The sequence below is a fragment of the Phycodurus eques genome, chromosome 6, assembly GCF_024500275.1.
Source record: "Phycodurus eques isolate BA_2022a chromosome 6, UOR_Pequ_1.1, whole genome shotgun sequence".
NCBI lineage: Eukaryota > Metazoa > Chordata > Actinopteri > Syngnathiformes > Syngnathidae > Phycodurus > Phycodurus eques.
Window position 1 is genome coordinate 988,594 of NC_084530.1, and position 23,357 is coordinate 1,011,950.

The window sequence follows — 23,357 nt, forward strand, 5'->3', positions numbered from 1 at the left end:
CCAATTCCAATGATGTTGGAACGTTGTGTTAAACATAAATAAAAACAGAATACAATGATTTTGTAAATCATGTTTGACCTATATTTAATTGAATACACGACAAAGACAAGATATTTAATGTTAAAACTGATCAACTTTATTGTTTTCATCAAATAATCATTAAGTTGGAATTTTATGGCTGCAACGTGTTCCAAAAAAGCTGGGACACGTGGCAAAAAATACTGAGAAAGTTGAGGAATGCTCATCAAACACCTGTTTGGAACATCCCACAGGTGAACAGGCTAATTGGGAACAGGTGGGTGCCATGATTGAGTAGAAAATGATTGCTCAGTCATTCACAAGCAAAGCTGGGGCGAGGTTCACCTCTTTGTGAACAAGTGCGTGAGAAAATAGTCGAACAGTTTCAGGGCAATATTCCTCAACGTACAATTGCAAGGAATTTAGGGATTTCATCATCTCCGGTCCATATCATCATCAAAAGGTTCAGAGAATTTGGAGAAATCACTGCATGTAAGCGGCAAGGCCAAAAACAAACATTGAATGCCCGTGACCTTCGATCCCTCAGGCGGCACTGCATCAAAAACTGACATCAATGTGTAAAAAATATCACCACATGGGCTCAGGAACACGTCAGAAAATCAATGTCAGTCAATACAGTTCAGTGCAACATCCGTAAGTGCAATTTGAAACTCTACTACCCAAACCAAAAGCCATTTATCAACAACACCCAGAAACTCCGCTGGCTTCTGTGGGCCCGAGCTAATCTAAGATGGACTGATGAAGTGGAAAAGTGTTCTGTGGTCCGACGAGTCCACATTTCAAATTGTTTTTGGAAATTGTGGACGTCGTGTCCTCCGGGCCAAAGAGGAAAAGGACCATCTGTTATGCACGCTAAATTCAAAAGCCAGTATCTGTGATGGTATGTGGCTGTGTTAGTGTCAATGGCATGGGTAACTTACACATCTGTGAAGGCACCATTAATGCACCATTATTCCTGAAAGGTACATACAGGTTTTGGAGAAACACGTGCTGCCATTCAAGCAACGCTTTTTTCAAACCACATTCTGCACGTGTTACAACAGCGTGGCTAAAAGAGTGCGGGTAGTAGACTGGCATGCCTGCCGTCCAGACCTGTCTCCCATTGAAAATGTGTGGCACATTATGAAGCGTGAAATACTGACAACGGAGACCACGGACTGTTGAACAGCTGAAGCTGTACATCAAGCAAGAATAGGAAAGAATTCCACCTACAAAGCTTCAACATAACACAGTGGTAAACATGACCCTGTCCCAGCTTTTTTTGGAACATGTTGCAGCCATAAAATTCTAAGTTAATTATTATTTGCTAAAAACAAAGTTTATCAGTTTGAACATTAAATATCTTGTCTTTGTAGTGTATTCAATAAAATATAGGTCGAACATGATTCGCAAATCATTGTATTCTGTATTTATTTGTTTAACACAACGTCCCAACTTCATTGGAATTGGGGTTGTCGTATGATTTAGCGATGTCGCGATGGTTTACTGTGTGGCATTTGGTTGTACAAATGGTTCAGGCAGTGGCAAGAGCTTCTTTGACTTTCCAAGTGAAAAATGAATACTTGACCAGTGGATAGGGAAGCCACAGGGGAAGAAACGTGGTCAAGCTATGGGTGCCTCGCAGTATTCCAAACTCTGTGCCGATCACTTCGAACTGGGGTGTTTTGAGAAAGACTTGCAGAAAGCATTGGATGCACGGATATAGTAAGGCAGAGGCTGAAACCAGCTGGGGTGCCAACTATTTTTACGACTGCCATCGGGACCTCAACCGCCAGCAAGAGAACTAAATCTTGCAGTCGCTACGGTGCAGCGGCGAAGCGGCACAGACAAGGTGAGGATTTCCTTGCATATATATATATATATATATATATATACATATATATATATATATATATACATATATATGTATATATATATATATATATACATATATATATATATATATATACATATATATATATATATATATATATACATATATATATATATATATATATACATATATATATATATATATATATATATATATATACATATATATATATATATATACATATATATATATACATATATATATATATATATATATATACATATATATATACATATATATATATACATATATATATATATATACATATATATATATATATATATATACATACATATATATATATACATATATATATATATATATATATATACATACATATATATATACATATATATATATACATATATATACATATATACATATATATATATATATATACATATACATATACATATATATATATACATATACATATATACATATACATATATATATATACATATACATATATATATACATATATATATATATATATATATATATATATATATATATATATATATATACATATACATATATATATATATATATACAAATACATATACATATATATATATATACATATACATATATATATATATACATATATATATATATATATATATATATATATATATATATATATATATATATATATATATATATATATATATATATATATATATACACACCTACTACTATAATATGGTTATTATGCACTGAGCATTAGGGGGGGGGGAAAGACCTACGCAGTACTTTACAGTACTGTCGCTTGTACTTTTGCCTATATGACTTTCAGTGCGGCGTGTTATAAAGCTCCTTGAGCGAAGGGCACACAATATATAGGAATACTGCATACTATGTAAAAGCTTGTACCATGTCACTGAAACATGAATATACAGTATAATATGTATACTCATGCTAAAAAATATTGGCACCCACGGGGTGCCATTATTTCTAGCTATGACTGTATAAAAAGACATGCTTTTGACATACCGTCAAAACGACCCTGTGGCCACTCTTTTTCTGTTGTACAGTTGCTACTTGGCTGCTCGTCGTCATCAGTCAGTTTCCGACCTCCTGATCAGCTCAAACATGTATGGTTTGATGATGGCAAGTTCAGTTGGTGGCTAGAGTAACTACACCCCGGTGTCTTAGTCCTCTGACGGGTCAGTTAAAATACATATTTACATTGTTTATGTTATGTAATACATTCCAGCAAGTTGTCAACTATAGTGGGTACGGAAAGCATTCAGACCCCCTTAAATTTTTCACTGTTATATTGCAGCTATTTGTTGAAATAATTTAAGCTCCCCCCCCCCCCCCCATGTACACCATATTGACAGAAAAAAACGGAATTGTTGACATTTTTGCAGATTTATTAAACAAGAAAAACTGAAATATCACACAGCCATAAGTATTCAGACCCTTTGCTTTGACACTCATATTGAACTCGGGTGCTGTCCATTTCTTCTGATCATCCTTGAGATGGTTCTACACCTTCATTGGAGTCCAGCTGTATTTGATTATACTGATTGGACTTGATTCGGAAAGCCACACACCTGTCTATATAAGACCTTTCAGCTCACAGTGCATGTCAAAGCAATTGAAAATTATGAGGTCAAAAGAACTGCCTGAATAGCTTAGAGACATAATTGTGGCAAGGTACAGATCTGGCATCAAGCAGTGGGGGTGTTTTTCAGCTGCAGGGACAAGACGAATGGTTGCAATTGAAGGAAAGATGAATGCGGCCAAGTACAGGGATATCCTGGACGAAAACCTTCTCCAGAGTGCTCAGGACCTCAGACTGGGCCAAAGGTTCACCTTCCAACAAGACAATGTCCCAAAGCACGCAGCTAAAATAACGAAGGAGTGGCTTCAGAACAACTCAGTGACTGTTCTTGAATGGCCCACAGCCAGAGCCCTGACTTAAACCCAATTGAGCATCTCTGGAGAGACCTGAAAATGGCTGTCCACTAATGTTCACCATCCAACCTGACAGAACTGGAGAGATCTGCAAGGAGGAATGGCAGAGGATCCCCAAATCCAGGTGTGAAAAACTTGGTGCATAATTCCCAAAAAGTCTCATGGATGTATGAGCTCAAAAGGGTGCTTCTACGAAATACTGAGCAAAGGGTCTGAATACTTATGGCTGTGAGACATTTCAGTTTTTCTTGTTTAATAAATCTGCAAAGATTTCAACAATTCAGTTTTTTTCTGTCAATATGGGGTGCTGTGTGTACATTGAGGGGAGGAAAACAAAAAAAGAAACAATGATTTTCGCAAATGGGTGCAATCTAACAAAGTGAAAAATTTAAGGGCGTCTGAATACTTTCCGTACCCAGTGTGTGTGTGTGTGTGTACGCGCGTGCGCACACGCGCACACACACACACACACACACACACTCCCCTCCAAACGTTTTGGAAGGCAAGGTGTCAATTTCTTTGTTTTTGTTGTATACTAACAAGAGATAAAAGTTCAGAATTCCAGTTTTTATTCCATGGTATTTACATCTAGATGTGTTAAACAACTCAGGACAGAGCACCTTTTGTTTGAAACCACCCACTTTTCAAGTGAGCAAAATTATTGGAACAGATATTATTAAATTAACTTAAAGTGAATAACATTTAATATTAGGTGGCAAGCGGCATCGGGTCGCTAAAGCCCGTAAGGCTGTAAGCTTAGCCAGCCAGCTAGCCGGCTGATTGAAGCATTTTACGAAACAGGGGTAAAACGATGAAACCATTTACACCGTTCACACGCGGCAAAATGAGCGCTCTCATCTGTTATTTTTCCCCTCCACATTTTGGGTCTGTACCGCCGGCTGGCGTTTACGTGCCGTTGTCACTGAACTATTCTTGGCCAAAGTGGAACCGCGGTTTTGGCCACGGGGAAACTTCCTCCTCATTGGATGCAGCATCCTTGCCCGCCACTTCAAACCATGAGTCAAATTTTGCTATTTACCAAATTAAGTACAAATTGGTGCATCACATTGGGATTAATATTACGAGTGGGAAAGTTTCACGAATATCACCCTTGGCCCACGTAACAGTTCACAGACGGCAGACACATTCACCGTGTCATGTCATGTCATGTTTCCGATCCCTTTAAGAAGAATATACTGAAAATGTTCTAGCCTTTTCCCAGTGATTGCATTTTACTCTGTACTTGTAGAATTAGAAATTAAATCTGACATCTGACCTTGTAGTTCTTTACTCAAATATTTGAAAGTCAAAAGTCAGAGAACTACCCAAATTACATTAATGTAGCAACCCTTCAGGAATGACTGATTTGAAGTTTTGTCGTTGCTTGGACCTGTTCATCACAAACAAAGCAATGTGGTGCCCCTTTTAACGATAAAGATCGTATATTCTGTATATAATGTCATAACACTTAGTTTTACTTTATCTGACTAGTGGTCACAGGAGGTATTGCTGGCGGTCCCTTTTGTGATCTTACAAAAAATGTCGTCCATTTATTGAAATACCGATTCACACTACACCTGTATACCGAATTGTTACAATGAGACTATAGGACTTTCTAAGTTTATACTTTGCCTCGAGCTGTTTCACTTTAAATGGACCCAAGGGGAATGAAGGAGAACGCAAAGATATCCTCCAACCACTTTACAAATTAATAATGTTTTTATTTCACACCTATATACGCAACAACAGGATTAAAGTGAAGGAGAAGTTTAGTTAGGGGAAACTCTGCAGACCTTGGCAAGGTCTGAAAAGGATAAGATAATCATATTCTTGAAAACTAGGAGGAACTGAGTGCACACTTTAATGTTCAGTTTATGCATTTATACATGCATGTATATACCGTGCTAGGTCTCTTGACCAGGTTTTCCAGCTTTGTGTGGCTGAACTCCAGGCTGATAACATTGTAGAGCTTCTCTCGCTGAGATGAAGAACTCTCATAGTACCGTGTCCACTGGGCCATGGACATCTCTGTCCCCTTCTGAGTGCTAACATCCATGACATCAATCATACGTCTGCTACCTGAGGGGAGAATGGAAAAATAACTGAATTGACCAGGAGATTTAAGATTTTCAAAAATTAGTACGCTACACTTATTGACAACCATTTTTGCTCAGAGTTCCAAATGTATACATTTTTGTAACAGCTTGTCCGTTAATAACTTTTCACTGCGGGTATGTTATTCTCCATGCATAAAACCAAATAACCTAACTGTGTCTGTGTGTGTTTTTATATATGTGTACGTACACACACACACACACACACACACACACACACACACACACACACACACAAGACTTAACACCGAATCGGCTTCATCGGTATAGGCCAATAATTAGCATTTTATGCTGATCGGCTGATAGGCTTTAATGTCATAATTCGCTGATCCAATCAATGACGTCATTGATTGGCTCCGCAAAAGACATTTAGTCTGCATCGCCGTCCTATACAGCATATTAGAATCCATCCATCAATGCATTTTCTTCCGCTTATCCGAGGTCGGGTCACGGGGACAGTAGCTTTAGCTGGGACGCCCAGACTTACCTCTCCCCAGCCACTACATCCAGCTCTTCCGGGGGGTATCCCGAGGCCTTCCGAGGCCAGCCGGGAGACAATCTCTCCAGTGTGACCTTGGTCGTCCCCAGGGTCTGCTCCCGGTAGGACGTGCCCGGAACACCTCACCAGGGAGGCATCCTAATCAGATGCCCAAGCCACCTCATCTGGCTCCTCCCAATGCGGAGGAGCAGTGACTCTGAACCCCTCCCGGATGACCGAGCTTCTCACCCTCTCGCTAAGGGAGGAAACTAATTTCAGCCGCTCGTGTCAGGGATCTTGTTCTTTCGGTCACGACCCACAGCTCGTGACCAAAGATCGCCCAGTAAATTGAGAGCTTCGCCTTTCGGTTTAGCTCCTTCTTCACCACAACAGACAGATACAAAGTCCCCATCACTGCAGACACTGCACCGATCCGCTTGTCGATCCCCCGTTCCATTCTTGCCTCATTCGTGAACAAGACCCCAAGGTACTTGAACTCCTCCATTTGGGGCAGGAACACATCCCCGACCTGTAGCCGGCACGGCACGCTTTTCCAACTGAGGACCATGGTCTCAGATTTGGGGGTGCTGATTTTCATCTCAGTCACTTCACACACTGCTGCGAACTGCTCCAGTGAGAGTTGCAGATCACGGGTTGATGAAGCCAACAGAACCACATCATCTGCAAAAATCAGGGATACAATAATGAGGCCACCAAACCGGACCACCTCTATCCCTCGGCTGCGCCAAGAAATTCTCTCCATAAAAGTAATGAACAGAATCGGTGACAAAGGCAGCCTTGGCGGAGTCCAACCCTCACCGGAAAAAGAGTCCGACTTACTGCCGGGAATGTGGACCAATCTCTTGCCATTGGTCGTACAGGGACCGAAGAGCCCGTACCAGGGGGTTCAGTGCCCCATACTCCTGAAGCACCCCCAAAGGACTGCCCGAGGGACACTGTCGAATGCCTTCTCCAAGTTCACATAACATGTAGGCTGGTTGGGCGATCTCCCATGCACCTTCGAGGACCCTGCATAGGGTGTAGAGCTGGTCCACTGTTCCATGGCCAGGATGAAAACCACACTACTCCTCCAGAATCTGAGATTTGACTTCTAGGCGAACCCTCCTGTCCAGCAGTGGTCCAGGGGACCACCAAAAAAAGGCCTGATGGGACTCCTCCATCTTGACGGCATCCCCCACCATTAGTCCCCACCAAAGGTTTCGGGGATTGCCGCCATGACATGCACCGACCACCTTACGGCTACAGCTCCGGTCGACGACCTCAGCAATGGAGGCGCGGAATATAGTCCACTCAGAGTGAATGTCCCGCGCCTCCTCCGGAACATGAGCGAAGTTCTGTCGGAGGTGTGAGTTGAAACTCCTTCTGACAGGGGATTCTGCCAGACGTTCCCAGCAGACAGTCACAATACATTTGGGGCTGCCAGGTCGGACCGGCGTCTTCCCCAATCATCTGCGCCAACTCACCACCAGGTGGTGATCGGTTGACAGCTCCGCCCCTCTCTTCACCAGAGTGCCCAAGACGTGCGGCTGTAAGTCCTATGACACAACCACAAAGTCAATCTATCTGCGACCTAGGGTGTCATGGTGCCAAGTGCACGTGTGGGGACACCCTTATGCTTGAACATGGTGTTCACTATGGACAATCCGTGATGAGCACAGAGGCTGTTCCTTCCAGTCACACCCTTCCAGGTCTCACTGTCATTGCCCACGTGAGCATTGAAGTCCCCCAGCAGAACGATGGAGTCCCCAGTCCCCAGCAGGAGCGCTCTCCAGCACCCCCTCCAAGGACTCAAAAAAGGGTGGGTACTCTGAACTGCTGTTTGGTGCAAAGGCATAAACAACAGATCAGGACCCGTCCCCCCATCCGAAGGCGGAGGGAGGCTACCCTCTCGTCCAGCGGGGTGAACAATAAGAGGCAATAAGTATACCCACACCTGCTCTGCGCCTCTCACCGTGGGCAACTCCAGAGTGGAAGAGAGTCCAACTCCTCTCGAGAGGACTGGTACCAGAGCCCAAGTCGTGTGTGGAGGCGAGTCCGACTATATCTAGTCGGAACTTCTTGACCTCGAACACCAGCTCGGGCTCCTTCCCTTCCAGAGAGGTGACATTCCACGTACTTCGAGCCAGCTTCTGTAGCTGGAAAGAACTTTACATGAACGCCACTAGTGACTAGGCTTTACAAGATCAGGATTTTTGGGGCAGATCACCGATCAGAGAGTTGAAAAAAAAAAAGGTTTAACCGATGACAGAGCAGCTCACAAGATGGAGGACTGTGGCTATTTAAATGACCTGGGGCCTCATGTACAGAGACTTGCATGGATTTCCTACTAAAACATGGCGTATGCTCAAATCCAGAAAACGTCGTACACACAAAAATATCCAGATGTATGAATCTGTGCGTACGCATGAATCCAGCACATTTCCTTCGTACATTCCAATCAACGTGGAAATGAGCGCACATGCTGGAGTAGCCAACCCTTCCCTGTCGACGCCCACATTCAATGATGCAAATCATATTTAAATGAACCCTGCACCTGAGATCCCGACCTCGGCATGATAGAGAAAAAAGACAATGAGCAAGGCAATGAAGAAAAAATATTTTTCTGAATGTGAAGTTGGCGGCACGGTTAGAGCATCTGCCTCACAGTTCTGAGGACCGTGGTTCAAGCCCCGGCCCCGCCTGTGTGGAGTTTGCATGTTATCCCTGTGCCTGAGTGGGTTTTCTCCGGGCACTCCGGTTTCCTCCGACTGGTAAGAGAGTCTGCCTCACAGTTCTGAGGACCGGGGTTCAATCCCCGGCCCCGCCTGTGTGGAGTTTACATGTTCTCCCCGTGCCTGCGTGGGTTTTCTCCGGGCACTCCGGTTTCCTCCAACATCCCAAAAACATGCGTGGTAGGTTGATTGACAACTGTGAATTGCCCGTAGGTGTGAATGTGAGTGCAAATGGTTGTTTGTTTGCATGTGCCCTGCGATTGGCTGGCAACCAGTTCAGGGTGTACCCCGCCTCCTGCCCGATGATAGCTGGGATAGGCTCCAGCACGACTCCTTGTGAGGAGAAGCGGCTCAGAAAATGGATGGATGGATGGATGGATGTAAAGTTGCTCAATGAAGTGGAGGTGCGCAAGAAAATCATCTATGGCACGCTGTCCTCAAGCGTTAACAACACGCGAAAGAGGAGCGAATGGGAAGCGCGTGTGCGGCTGTCGATGCTGTGGGGTTGGAACAGCGCACACCCGCTGAACTACAAAAGAAGTGGTCAGACATTAAGGTGGATATGAAGCGGAGGACAGCTTCCACCGCCAAAGTGTGGCCAAAACAGGCGGAAGAACCGGTGCAGAGGGCCTCACCCTGTTCGAGGGGAGAATTGCTGCGATCATGGGTGACACTACTCTCACGTGGCTGACTCTGATCACCCCACAAGGTTTATACCATGTATTTTTACAACTCAGAACAAATGTATTCATACAGTAACTTACACTCAGCCCTGTGAGATAAAGTTTCATGCGTAAATGTATGCATGGTATTTGTAATCAATCTTTTGAATTCAAATAGAAGCACATCAGCATATTAAAGAGGTGATAAGAAAAACTTTGAGTCCTTTTTGATGACTCAATTTATTATTTTAATACACAGTAGAGAAGACACACTGGGAAAAAATCTTTTATTTTTTTAGAAGAGCGGTAAATTATGTCAGTTCAACACATTTTAATCATGTACAACCGATGTACATGTTCAAATTAAGTAAATTCAAAGGACTCTGCAGACTGATAAGAAGAGTCCTTTGAATTTACTTAATTTGAACGTACATCGGTTGCACGTGATTAAACTGTTAAAATTACATAATTTACCCCTCTTCTCCTAAAACAAAAAATAAAAAAAGTCATTTTAACACATTTTAATCATGTGCAACCAATGTACATGTTCAAATGAAGTACATCCAAAGGACTTTTTTTCAGTACATGTGCTGGAGTCAGAAGCGATTGTGAGGGCAATAGGCGGCATAAATGATCTCCTGGATCAATTAATAGGTGTCCTCACAAATATCAGTGATTCATTAAATACACTGGTTAACAAATGAATTCTGAGTCCTTGCCTCAATTACATTGTTGAAATCAAATGTTGCCGGGCATTAATTGTTCATCAGTGCTAATTGTTCATGTGTCTCTGATGTGCAGATTTATGTTAACAGTTTCCCAGCATCACCTCTAAGTGTCGCCAAAGAACTCAAAGCTGTAGAAACGTGCGTACGCCAGCCATGTAGTTGGTGTGAGGCATTGCACATTTCCACGGTCATTTCACTCGACACATCTGACCTTTGCAGTGAAAAAGAACGTACGCCACATTTTTGTGCGTACGCACCTTTTGTACATGAGGCCCCTGTTCATTTACTGTACATAATTGCGCTAAAAATATATTTATAATAAATAATGTATCTTTTTTCCTCGATTTATGCCAGTGAGGTATAGAGACAGACAGAACAAATGAATGGTCTTTTATTAGATGCCAGGAAGAAAATACAGTAATTAATGTAGCCACGTTTTGTGATATTTTTGTTTGTTGGAGTGCCGTGAGATTTTTCAATTGTAAAATATGTTCCTATGCTCCATAAGGTTGGAACTTACTGTGCTAGTCAGATCGTGTATTCTAATCAGTCAGGTCAAACCAACATTACATTACAGAAATAATGGGTGCTAACTTACTACAATTAAATTATCCATCCATCCATTTTCTACCGCTTATCCGGCTCGGGTCGCGGGGGCAGTAGCTTTAGCAGGGACGCCCAGACTTCCCGCTCCCCAGCCACTTCATGCAGCTCTTTCGGAGGGATCCCGAGGCGTTCCCAGGCCAGCCGAAGGACGTAGTCCCTTCCAGCGTGTCCTGGGTCGTCCCGGGGTCTCCTCCCGGTGGGACGTGCCCGGAATACTTCACCAGGGAGGCATCCGAATCAGATGCCCCAGCCACCTCATCTGGCTCCTCTCAATGCGGAGGAGCAGCGGCTCTACTCTGAGATCCTCCCGGATGACCGAGCTTCTCACCCTCTCTCTAAGGGAGAGCCCGGAAACCCTGCGGAGGAAACTCATTTCGGCCGCTTGTATCCGGGATCTCGTTCTTTCGGTCACGACCCAAAGCTCATGACCATAGGTGAGGGTAGGAACGAAGATCGACCGGTAAATTGAGAGCTTCGCTTTTCGGCTTAGCTCCTTCTTTACCACAACGGACCGTTACAAAGTCCGGATCACTGCAGACGCCGCACCGATCCGTCTGTCGATCTGCCGTTCCATTCTTCCCTCACTCGTGAACAAGACCCCAAGATACTTTAACTCCTCCACTTGGGGCAGGATCTCATCCCCGACCCGGAGAGGGGATGCCACCCTTTTCCAACTGAGGACCATGGTCTCAGATTTGGAGGTGCCGATTCTCATCCCAGCCGCTTCACACTCGGCTGCGAACTGCTCCAGTGAGAGTTGGAGCTCACGGCTTGATGAAGCCAACAGAACCACATCATCAGCAAAAAGCAGAGATGCAATACTGAGGCCACCAAACCGGACCCCCTCTTCGCCTTGGCTGCGCCTAGAAATTCTGTCCATAAAAGTTATGAACAGAATCGGTGACAAAGGGCAGCCTTGGCGGAGTCCAACCCTCACCGGGAACGAGTCCGACTTACTGCCGGATATGCGGACCAAACTCTGACTCCGGTCGTACAGCCCGTATCAGGGGGTTCGGTACCTCATACTCCTGAAGCACCCTCCACAGGACTCCCCGAGGGACACGGTCGAACGCCTTCTCCAAGTCCACAAAACACAGGTAGACTGGTTGGGTGAACTCCCATGCACCCTCGAGGACCCTGCAGAGGGTGTAGAGCTGGTCCACTGTTCCACGGCCAGGACGAAAACCACACTGCTCCTCCTGAATCTGAGATTCGACTTCCCGACGGACCCTCCTCTCCAGCACCCCTGAATAGACCTTACCAGGGAGGCTGAGCAGTGTGATTCCACTGTAGTTGGAACACACCCTCCGGTCCCCCTTCTTAAAAAGGGGGACCACCACCCCAGGCTGCCAATCCAGAGGAACTGTCCCCGATGTCCACGCGATGTTGCAGAGGGGTGTCAACCAGGACAGCCCCACAACATCCAGAGCCTTTAGGAACTCCGGGCGAATCTCATCCACCCCCGTGGCCCTGCCACCGAGGAGCTTTTAACTACCTCGGTGACCTCAAACCCAGAGATAGGAGAGCCCGCCTCAGAGAACCCACACTCTGCTTCCTCATGGGAAGGCGTGTCGGTGGAATTGAGGAGGTCTTCGAAGTATTCTCCCCACCGACTCTCAACGTCCCGAGTCGAGGTTAGCAGCGCCCCATCCCCACTATACACAGTGTTGGTGGTGCACTGCTTTCCTCTCCTGAGACGTCGGATGGTGGACCAGAATTTCCTCGAAGCCGTCCGGAAGTCTTTCTCCATGGCCTCACCGAACTCTTCCCATACCAGAGTTTTTGCTTCAGTGACCACCAGAGCTGCATTCCGCTTGGCCACCAGGTACCCATCAGCTGCCTCAGGAGTCCCACAGGCCAAAAAGGCACAATAGGACTCCTTCAGCATGACAGCATCCCTCACCGTTGGTGTCCAACAACGGGTTCGGGGATTGCCGCCACGACAGGGACCGACCACCTTACGGCCACAGCTCCGGTCGGCCGCCTCAGCAATGGAGGCGTGGAACATGGTCCACTCGGACTCGATGTCCCCAGCCTCCCCCGGAACATGAGCAAAGTTCTGTCGGAGGTGGGAGTTGAAACTCCTTCTGACAGGGGATTCTTCCAGACGTTCCCAGCAGACCCTCACAATACGTTTGGGCCTGCCACGTCGGACCGGCATCTTCCCCCACCATCGGAGCCAACTCACCACCAGGTGGTGATCAGTTGACAGCTCCGCCCCTCTCTTCACCCGAGTGTCCAAGACATGTGGCCACAAGTCCGATGACACGACCACAAAGTCGATCATCAAACTGTGAACTAGTGTGTCCTGGTGCCAAGTGCACGTGTGGACACCCTTATGCTTGAACATGGTGTTCGTTATGGACAATCCATGACGAGCACAGAAGTCCAATAACAGTACACCGCACAGGTTCTGATCGTGGGGGCCATTCCTCCCAATCACGCCCTTCCAGGGCTCACTGTCATTGCCCATGTGAGCATTGAAGTCCCCCAGGAGAATGATGGAGTCCCCAGCGGGAACGCTCTCCAGCACCCCCTTTAAGGACTTCAAAAAGGGTGGGTACTCTGAACTGCTGTTTAGTGCATAGCCACAAACAACAGTCAGGACCCGTTCCCCCCACCCGAAGGCGGAGGGAGGCTATCCTCTCGTCCACCGGGGTGAAGCCCAACATACAGGCGCCGAGCCGGGGTGCAATAAGTATACCCACACCTGCTCGGCACCTCTCACCGTGGGCAACTCCAGAGTGGAAGAGAGTCCAACTCTTCTCGAGGGGACTGGTACCAGAGCCCAAGTCGTGTGTGGAGGCGAGTCCGACTATATCTAGTCGGAACGTCTTGACCTCGAACACCAGCTCGGGCTAATTCCCTTCCAGAGATGTGACATTCCACGTACCTAGAGCCAGCTTCTGTAGCCGGGATCGGATCGCCAAGGTCCCTGCCTTCGGCCACCACCCAGCTCACACTGCAACCGACCCTTATGGTCCCTCCCACAGGTGGTGAACCCATGGGAAGGGGGACCCACGTTACCCTTTCGGGCTATGCCCGGCCATCAGGTGCTCGCCTTCGAGCCCCACCCTCCAGGCCTGGCTCCAGAGGTGGACCCCGGTGACCCGCGTCCAGGCAAGGGAAACCTCCATCCACTTTTCATCATCGGAGTCTTTTAGCCGTGCTTTGTCTGGTCCCTCACCTAGGACCTGTTTGCCATGGGTGACCCTACCAGGGGCATGAAGCCCCAGACAACTTAGCTCCTAGGATCATTGGGACACACAAACCCCTCCACCACAATAAGGTGACGGCTTCCAGGAGGGGGGAATTGGGATTGTAGAAGCAATGCCTCCGCCTTTTGTTTGTTTGTTGCCCGATAACTCCATGACGCGGTCTGCCCGGTGAAGATGGAAGCCCAGAAGCATTACGGCACCATCGGGACACCCTCACAAAGCCATGTCTCCGTAAAGCACAGGAAGTCTGAAGTCGTTACGGTTAAGATGCTCATCCATTTTGTTTGGTAGAGAGCGTAGATTTGCGAGGTGGATTGAAGGGAACGCCAATCTGTATCCTCTCTTGCGGAGCTGAACTTGGATGCCAGCGCACTTGCCCCTTCGTCGCCTACGTCTCCATGCGCCATAGACCACAGTCACCCCTCCGGTGAGTAAATTCTGGGGGGATTGGCGAAAGAAAGTCCGAGGTAGACGCCCTGATAATTAGTAAGTCTTAACTTGTGTATGTGAGTCACATAATGTCTCAAAAGACGAACGAAAAACAAAAACATTGACAATACTAGAGAGCACAAAACAGAGGGGTCCACACGGATAGGTGCCATCATGAAATCCAGTGTGAAATATCCACAGTCAGTCATTATTTGGGGTGCAATGCCCAGTGCAACTATTGGTAAACTCTGCTTTCTTGAATCCAAGGTCACCGCAACAGTCTACCAGAATGTTTTAGAGGACTTCATGATTCCTTCTGCTGAGGATCTGTATGGAGATGCAGATTTGATCTTCCTACAGGACCTGACCCCTGCCCAATACCGCCAGAAGCACCAAAACCTGGTTTGGTTTGATGCCCATGCCATCACAATGTTTGACTGGCCGGCCAACTCGCCAGATCTAAACCCCATTGAGAATCGATGAGGTATTATCAAGAGGAAAATGAGGGACACCAGACCCAAAAACAAAGAAGAACTGACAGCAAGGAAATCTGGGCTTCCTTCTGGTTTCGCCTCCCCGACAGTGTTTGATTTGACAAGATGAAGCCCAGTGATCGTAAAAAGACGGGATGCAAATGCATCCTCCACTAAATTATAAAGTAGAGTATTTTTCTGTTTTGATTGGCCATTTCTGAATTAGAAGTTAGTTCATTCTGTGTTGTGCCATAATCCCTAACATCCCTCAGTCACTTAATACTTTTCATATTAACATCTGTAAACTAATTAGATAACTGTAGGTGCATTTCCAAATTAATACAAGATGTACTCACAGATCAGCTCTTGTTGCCAATGTTACGTGTGCTTCGCAGTTCCGCTGGCACCACTACCAGGGCCACGACACGCAGCACCTCAACGCAAAAATACAAAAGACCAGTGCAACAAATTCGACACTGGCTGATCTGTTGAGCACAAATGTTGCTTAAATATAAGAGTAGCAATAAATGTCTGCTCCAGAGGTGGGTAGATTTTTCAGATTATTTTCAACAGAGCATGAATATCAATAAAATAAATAAAATGTGAAACGTACAAATTCTGATATTGCTGTGTGTGCGCCTTTGTATGCAAAGCCAAAACTACTACAAAACATCTGCAATTTACTGCAAGGTGTTTTCTCAAGTTATAAGTGGAATGCAACATCCACGTTTGTGCAGACAGTGCCAGACAAATCCTACAATACATGAAAGCTGCTCTTTTTTTTCATCTAAATGTAAACAAGTAGCGCGCCGTTGCTTTCATGGTAATGACGACCTTCCCAACATGGTGGCCATGTAGGCACGATTATCCACCGGGGTGGCTTATCTCGTGTTAATACCTATGCCTGGGAAGCCCAATAGAAGACAACGTGTGAGGTCATGTGACTTTCTTGTGTCGTTTGATTGGTGAACTAGATTTAAATATCACTAGCGCTTAAATTGGTTTGAGCGCCCAATGCGTTAGTCGAAGTCGTAGTCTCGCGATAAAAAGCAATAACTGATAACAAAGAAGCGAGCGACATTTACATAATTGTAACAGAGTAAAAGTACCATTACTTCTTAACAGCAGAAGCGGAAGAAGTGTTTTTTCTGTTCTCGTCAACTCCTGTGACTTATCCAAAGCAGCACAGGCGTAACCTCAGGCCGGTGCACTTGCATATTAGTCCCCCGTGGAGTAATATTCAGAAATTACGTGGATGGTTGATGTGTGGAATAGATCTAGTTGCCAGCGTTCGAGTACGAAACAGCCTGTGACGACAGCGAGCTGGGCGGTGGTCAAAGGCAGGGACCTTGGCGATCCGATCCGGCTACAGAAACTGGCTTTAAGGGACGTGGAATGTCACCTCTTTGGCAACAAAGGAGCCCAGGCTGGTGTGTGAGGTCGAGAAGTTCCGACCAGATATTGTCGGACTCTCCTCCAACAAACAGCTTGGGCTCTGGTACCAGTCCTCTTGAGGAGGGTTAGAGACTCTTCCATTCTGGAGTTGCCACAGTGAGAGGCGCAGAGCAAGTGTGGGTATATTTATTGCCCCCCGGCTCGGCGCCTGTACGTTGGGGTTCACCCCAGTGGTCGAGAGGATAGCCTCCCTCCGCCTTCGGGTGGGGGGACGGGTCCTGACTGTTGTTTGTGGCTGTGCACCAAACAGCAGTTCAGAGTACCCACCCTTTTTGGAGTCCTTGGAGGGGGTGCTGGAGAGCGCTCCCGCTGTGGACTCCATCGTTCTGCTAGGGGACTTCAATGCTCACATGGGCAATGACAGTGAGACCTGGAAGGGCATGATTGGGAGGAACGCCCCCCCCCCCCGAACAGAACCCGAGCGGTGTTCTGTTATTGGCCTTCTGTGCTCATCACGGATTGTCCATAACGAACACCATGTTTAAGCATAAGGGTGTCCACACGTGCACTTGGCACCAGGACACTGTAGGTCGCAGATAGATTGACTTTGTGGTTGTGTCATCGGATTTACGGCCGCACGTCTTGGGCACTCTGGAGAAGAGAGGGGCGGAGCTATCAACCGATCACCACCAGGTGGTGAGTTGGCGCCGATGATGGGGGAAGATGCCGGTCCGACCTGGCAGCCCCAAGCGTATTGTGAGGGTCTGCTGGGAACTTCTTGCAGAATCCCGTTAGGAGTTTCAACTCCCACCTCCGACAGAACTTTGCTCACGTTCCGGGGGAGGCGGAGGACATCAAGTCCGAGTGGACCATGTTCCGTGCCTCCATTGCTGAGGCGGCCGACCGGAGCTGCGGCCGTAAGGTGCATTTCGTGGCGGCAATCCACGTACCCGTTGGTGGACACCAACGGTGAGGGATGCAGTCAAGCTGAAGAAGGAGTCCTATCGGGCCTTTTTGGCCTGTGGGACTCCTGAGGCAGCTGATGGGCATCGGCTGACCAAGAGGATTGCAGCTTAGGTGGTTGCTGAAGCAACTCCCGGGTATGGGAGGAGTTCAGTGAGGCCATGGAGAAAGACTTCCGGACGGCTTCGAGGAAATTCTGGTCCACCATCCGGCGTCACAGGAGGGGGATGCAGTGCACCATCCACACTGTGTATAGTGGGGATGGGACGCTGCTGACCTCGAATCGGGACGTTGTGAGTCGGTGGGGAAAATACTTCGAAGACCTCAATTCCACCGACATGCCTTCCCATGAGGAAGCATAGTCTGGGTTCTCTCAGGCGGGCTCTCCTATCTCTGGAGTTGAGGTCACCGAGGTGGTTAAAAAGCTCCTCGGTGGCAAGGCCCCGGGGGTGGATGAGATTCATTCCTAAAGGCTATGGATATTGTGGTGCTGTCAAGGTTGACACACCTCTGCAACATCGCATGGACATCGGGGACAATGCCTCTGGATTGGCAGACTGGGGTGGTGGTCCTCCTTTTTAAGAAGGAAGACCGGAGGGTGTGTTCCAACTACAGGGGTTTCACACTCGTCAGCCTCCCTGGTAAGGTCTATTCAGGGGTGCTGGAGAGGAGGATCCGTCGGGAAGTTGAATCCCAGATTCAGGAGGAGCAGTGTGGTTTTCGTCCTGGCCGTGGAACAGTGGACCAGCTCTACACCCTTGGCAGGGTCCTCGAGGGTGCATGGGAGTTCGCCCAACCAGTCTACATGTGTTTTGTGGACTTGGAGAAGGCGTTCAACCGTGTCCCTCAGGTGGTCCTGTGAAGGGGTGCTTCGGGATTATGGGGTACCGAACCCCCTGATACAGGCTGTTCGGACCCTGTACGACCGGAGTCAGTTTGGTCCGCATATCCGGCAGTAAGTCGGACTCGTTTCCAGTGAGGGTTGGACTCCGCCAAGGCTCCCCTTTGTCACCGATTCTGTTCATAACTTTTATGGACAGAATTTCTAGGCGCTGCCGAGACGAAGAGGGGTTCCGGTTTGGTGGCCTCAGTATTGCATCTCTGCTTTTTGCAGATGATGTGGTTCTGTTGGCTTCATCAAGCCGTGACCTCCAACTCTCACTGGAGCAGTTCGCAGCAGAGTGTGAAGCGGCTGGGATGAGAATCAGCACCTCCAAATCGGAGACCATGGTGCTCAGTCGGAAAAGGGTGGCGTGCCCCTCTCCAGGTCGGGGATGAGATCCTGCCCCAAGTGGAGGAGTTCAAGTATCTTGGGGTCTTGTTCACAAGTGAGGGAAGAATGGAACGGGAGATCGACAGGCGGATCGGTGCAGCGTCTGCAGTGATGCAGACTTTGTATCGATCCGTTGTGGTAAAGAAGGAGCTAAGCCGAAAGGCGAAGCTCTCGATTTACCGGTCGATCTACGTTCCTACCCTCACCTATGGTCACGAGCTGTGGCTCCCGGACACCTCCCCGGTGAGGTGTTTCGGGATCCCCCCAGAACGCCTCGGGAACCCCCCGGAAGAGATGGACGAAGTGGCTGGGGAAAGGGAAGTCTGGGCGTCCCTGCTAAAGCTACTGCCCGACCCGACCTAGTAGAAGATGGATGGACGGATGGACAGTGGCGAAATTTCATTATAGAATATATTGAGTTCGAAAAAATATCAGCAGAATGAAAAAAATCTATTTCATATATACGTAGAAAGCTGGTCACCTTTTCTCAACATGCTAAATCTAGACTCTTGATTCTTTTGCCTGGGTAGGATGCCATTTGACAGTAACAAAGTGTGAAAGTAAACTTTTGAATTTTGTATTCTTTGTTGTCGAGGTTGTTTTTTTTTATTATTCTATTTATTTTTATTTTCCAAACCATTTTAGATCAGTTTGCATGGTGAGAGGACACATGCATGGAGTAGGGATGTTCTCTTGGCCCTGTGTTTGCGGTTCCGGCGTCTGTGGGGTCGGGACTTCACTCCTTCCCGATCTCGGGAGGGGAACCACTGGGGTGAACTCCCGGAGAGTATTGGTGGTGTGATGGTGAATCTTCCATATTCCGTGGGTGGTGGAGCGGTGACAGCTGGCACCCGCCTGGCTGCTGGTGGGGGCGGTGGGGGGCCCCTGTCACTCCTCGGGCCTGCTTCCTCCTCTTCTCTCCGTTCCTTGCGTCCCGCTGCGGTCGCCTCGTCCTCTTCCCATGGGGGAGCCGGGTGGTCCCCTGCGGGCTGTGGGGCCTGCTGTGGGGTTTTTGTCCCTCCTTGGTTTGGGTTGGAGGGGGGTCCACCTCACACACTCGGGGGCGGGTAGTGGGTGCTGGTGGGAATGTGTATCGGGGTCGGTGCTGCGGGTCTGGGTGGGGCAGTCCCCTTCATCGGTGGTTGACCGGCCTGATGGGCCCAACCTGCAGGAAGCATGCCTCTTAATCATTCACTTAGCATACGCTCACCCCACTCACTGTATATATTTTTCTTACTAATCACATCTGGGAACATATACACAAAGAGTTCCTGGGGGACCGGTATGGCTTTGTGTGTTGGACCGGGTTTCAGCACATCTGAGGAGATGGTGGTGGTGGTGGCGGGGGGGTGCAGCTGGGGGGGTGGCATTGGGTCCCTGCGGCCCCCACCGCCCTGGGTCCCTCGGTGTGGGATGTGTCCCGTCCACCGGGCTGATCGGGTGAACCCCTGGACCCGATCTCCCCCCTCGATTGATTGGGTGGGGTGCTCAGCCTCCGCAGTGCGGGCACAGCAAATACAGGACACTGTCAGTATTTGTGCATGTAAAACGGTGTCAATTCACTTGCATGTGTCCGCAGGCACACACCCCTGGGACTCTTTCACTGGATGTGGGGCCACTCACTTATTGCGACAAATAACTTATTGCGACAAATAACTCATATATATATAAATATGCAAACTGCTTGTGTATCCCCTCACTCATACTCTCGTCCTATAAACTTTTATATTTCACATAGTCAATCCCACTACACTTCAGTTGTACAGCCAGGTTCACGACCCTCTTCCTGCATGCTTCTTCTCCTGTCCTTGTCCTCTTCCAGCTTGTCCTGTCCTCCCCTCACACGGTGTAGCACTACAGCCCCATTCAACACTCTATTTAATGTTTCATTGTTGTAGATAATCTAATGACTTACTTTTCTCATCCTGTTTACAATTAGTGCTTTGCTTTGTTTCTCTCTCCCCTCTAGAAACTTCGTTCTGTTCGACTGATCGACTCTGATTCTCAATAAACTTCAATTATAATACTAAGAAATCACAGTGGAAGCTTAAAAACTCCACTGTGACAACAGTAAAACTGTTCAGGCATAAAAGGGATACAGATCCTCCATTCTGCTTGACCTAACAGCCGAACAAGACAAAAAAAAAAAAAAAAAAAAAAAAAAAAAAGTAGGCATCCTATGAACAATTCATTATAGTTTAACCATGATTTCAAATACAAATTCACCCTGTAAATAAAATAATTGACACTGGTTGTCTGCCACTCCCTGTTGCAGACAAACTTCTTGTTCCCAGGAAAATAGTTTGGAAATTTCAAGTTACTTCAACTTCATAAAACTACGGCCTGCCAATTAAGACAACTACTCATCAGCATGCATGGTCATGAATCTCCACCAAAAAAGGGTGCGACCAAATCATGTGCTGGTGCGACCAACCAGTGTTACCACTGCAAAAGTTAGTGTCGAGCCCTGACAAGGCACAGGTAAATATTTGCCCCACTACCCCTCACTTACACACACAAATACAATTTTACAGCCATTAAAACGATTAAATTCCTTTTCAACAAATCGTTACACGTATTTTCGAGCTATTCGTGAATGCACCATATGTCATGGTTGACACACGAACTATCAACTACCAAATGTTGGACAATGAAGCCATGTAAGTTGAACACATGTACATGTTAATGTTGACAATGTATGACAAATTAATAGGTCATGCTCACGTTAAGGGATAAAGTGAAATGAGTCGGTGATTGTGAAAAGTCGACTGGCAAGGAGACGTCTGTGTGACTCGGTGGACTCCAGACCTTCCAAATCAACCCAAGCGGATAAATAAAAGAGGACGAGCTGATGACTTGAACACCTTCGACTGTGTGTGTTTTGTGTGAGTGAAGGGAGAAACCCCCACAAACAAACAAGAACTGAAAGAGGCTGCAGTAAAGGCCTGGAAAAGCATTTTAAATAAAGAATGCGACAGTCTGGTGAAGTCAATGGGGCGTAGGCTTTTTGCAGTTATTGCAAGTAAGGGTTATGCCACCAAATATTACATGTTATTTATCCGTCCATCCATTTTCTGTACCACTTATCCTCATTAGGGTCACGGGCCTATCCCAGCTATCTTCGGGCGAGAGGCGGGGTACACCCTGAACTGGTTGCGAGAAAATCGCAGGGCACATTAACACTCAATCGCAGGGCACATTCACACTCACATTCAAACCTACGGGCAATTGAGTCTCTTCAATCTAAATGTTATTTACTTTAAGTTAATTTAATGTCTGTTCCAATACTTTTGCTCACTTGAAAAGTGGAAGGCTTCAAACAAAAGAAGTGATCTGTCCGGAGTTGTTTAACACATCTAGATGTAAATACCATGAAATGAAAGCTGCAATTCTGGACTTTTGTCTCATATTCATCTTTTGATGTGAAACCCAAATGTCTTATTATACATCAAAAACAAAAGGAATTAACCTTGCCGTTCCAATACTTTTGGAGGGGACTGTAAAATTTTACATGTATATGCAGTATATGTATGATATCTAGTCATGAAAAAAAATGGACATTTGTTCCTTCAATTTCTTGTTCATTATAATACCTGGTACCACGAAAGGCATTTTACTTGAAGAATACAAAATCTTAATTGTATTATTTAATATAATTTGTTCTTATCAAGACAACCATGGGAAATGGCTTGAGCTAGATAGCTCTTATAGCATCTCTTATATTCAACTCTAATGTGCTATTAGTGTTGTTATCATTGTATTTGTCCAAACAAAAGTATCTTTAGTTGCACCTGGCATTAAAAATGAACAAGAAACTGAAGAAATAAGGGGTCTAATATTTTATCCATGACTACATCATATCTATTTCTACATTTATATACACTTTACTCATACTTAATAATGTGTATTTAAGGCTTTTGTGCAGTATTTATTTTATTTGATTGCATGTGATTTCTCCCATTGAAAACAATAGATTGTTCACCCACTTTGTCATTCATTGCGTACAGAGCCACGACACAAAGTGAACTTTTTGGCTCCACTTGGATCATAAGTGGGTTACTTTTACATTTGGTGGATTTTTATTCTTCTCAAACTGAGTGTAGCGCTCCAAGCGACATACACCCATGCTAAGTCGTCTCATGCTATCAATCTCCTGCTGGTTACAGTGACTCATGTGCATCGAATGCAGAGTCTCTCTAACAGCACAGGAGCATCCACTGCATATAACAGTGATTTTGCTCACATAGCCTCATGAACTGCAGACTCTAAGGTTACATACCAGTGGCTAACGCTAACGGGTGCCAACTTGTCCACAGAAACTAGTCGGCAGTTTGAACTTTGAAGACATTTCATTCTCCCAGCTCCCACACAGTCGCGCATACACAACTTGTTAGAAGACAGGCAGTCATTGGCTGACTGTTGACTTTTTTGGTACTGGCCTTTAAGAC

General features: G+C 46.5%; 1 protein-coding gene across 7 annotated transcripts in view; it reads right to left on the reverse strand.

The window, feature by feature from the left end:
• The window catches only part of kdm2aa (lysine (K)-specific demethylase 2Aa), a 163,698-nt gene that overhangs the window by 133,018 nt on the left and 7,323 nt on the right, over window positions 1-23,357 (reverse strand). For 6 of the 7 annotated variants that reach the window (XR_009768688.1, XR_009768689.1, XM_061678380.1 and 3 more), the window contains exon 5: window positions 5,739-5,917. The exons of the other annotated variant lie outside the window; for it this stretch is intronic. Coding sequence is in view for 4 of the 6 variants with exons in the window: in XM_061678380.1 (XP_061534364.1) it covers window positions 5,739-5,917 (179 nt within the window). In the remaining 2 variants the exon portion in view is untranslated. The remainder of the gene's footprint in view (window positions 1-5,738; window positions 5,918-23,357) is intronic. 7 annotated transcript variants of the gene reach the window in all.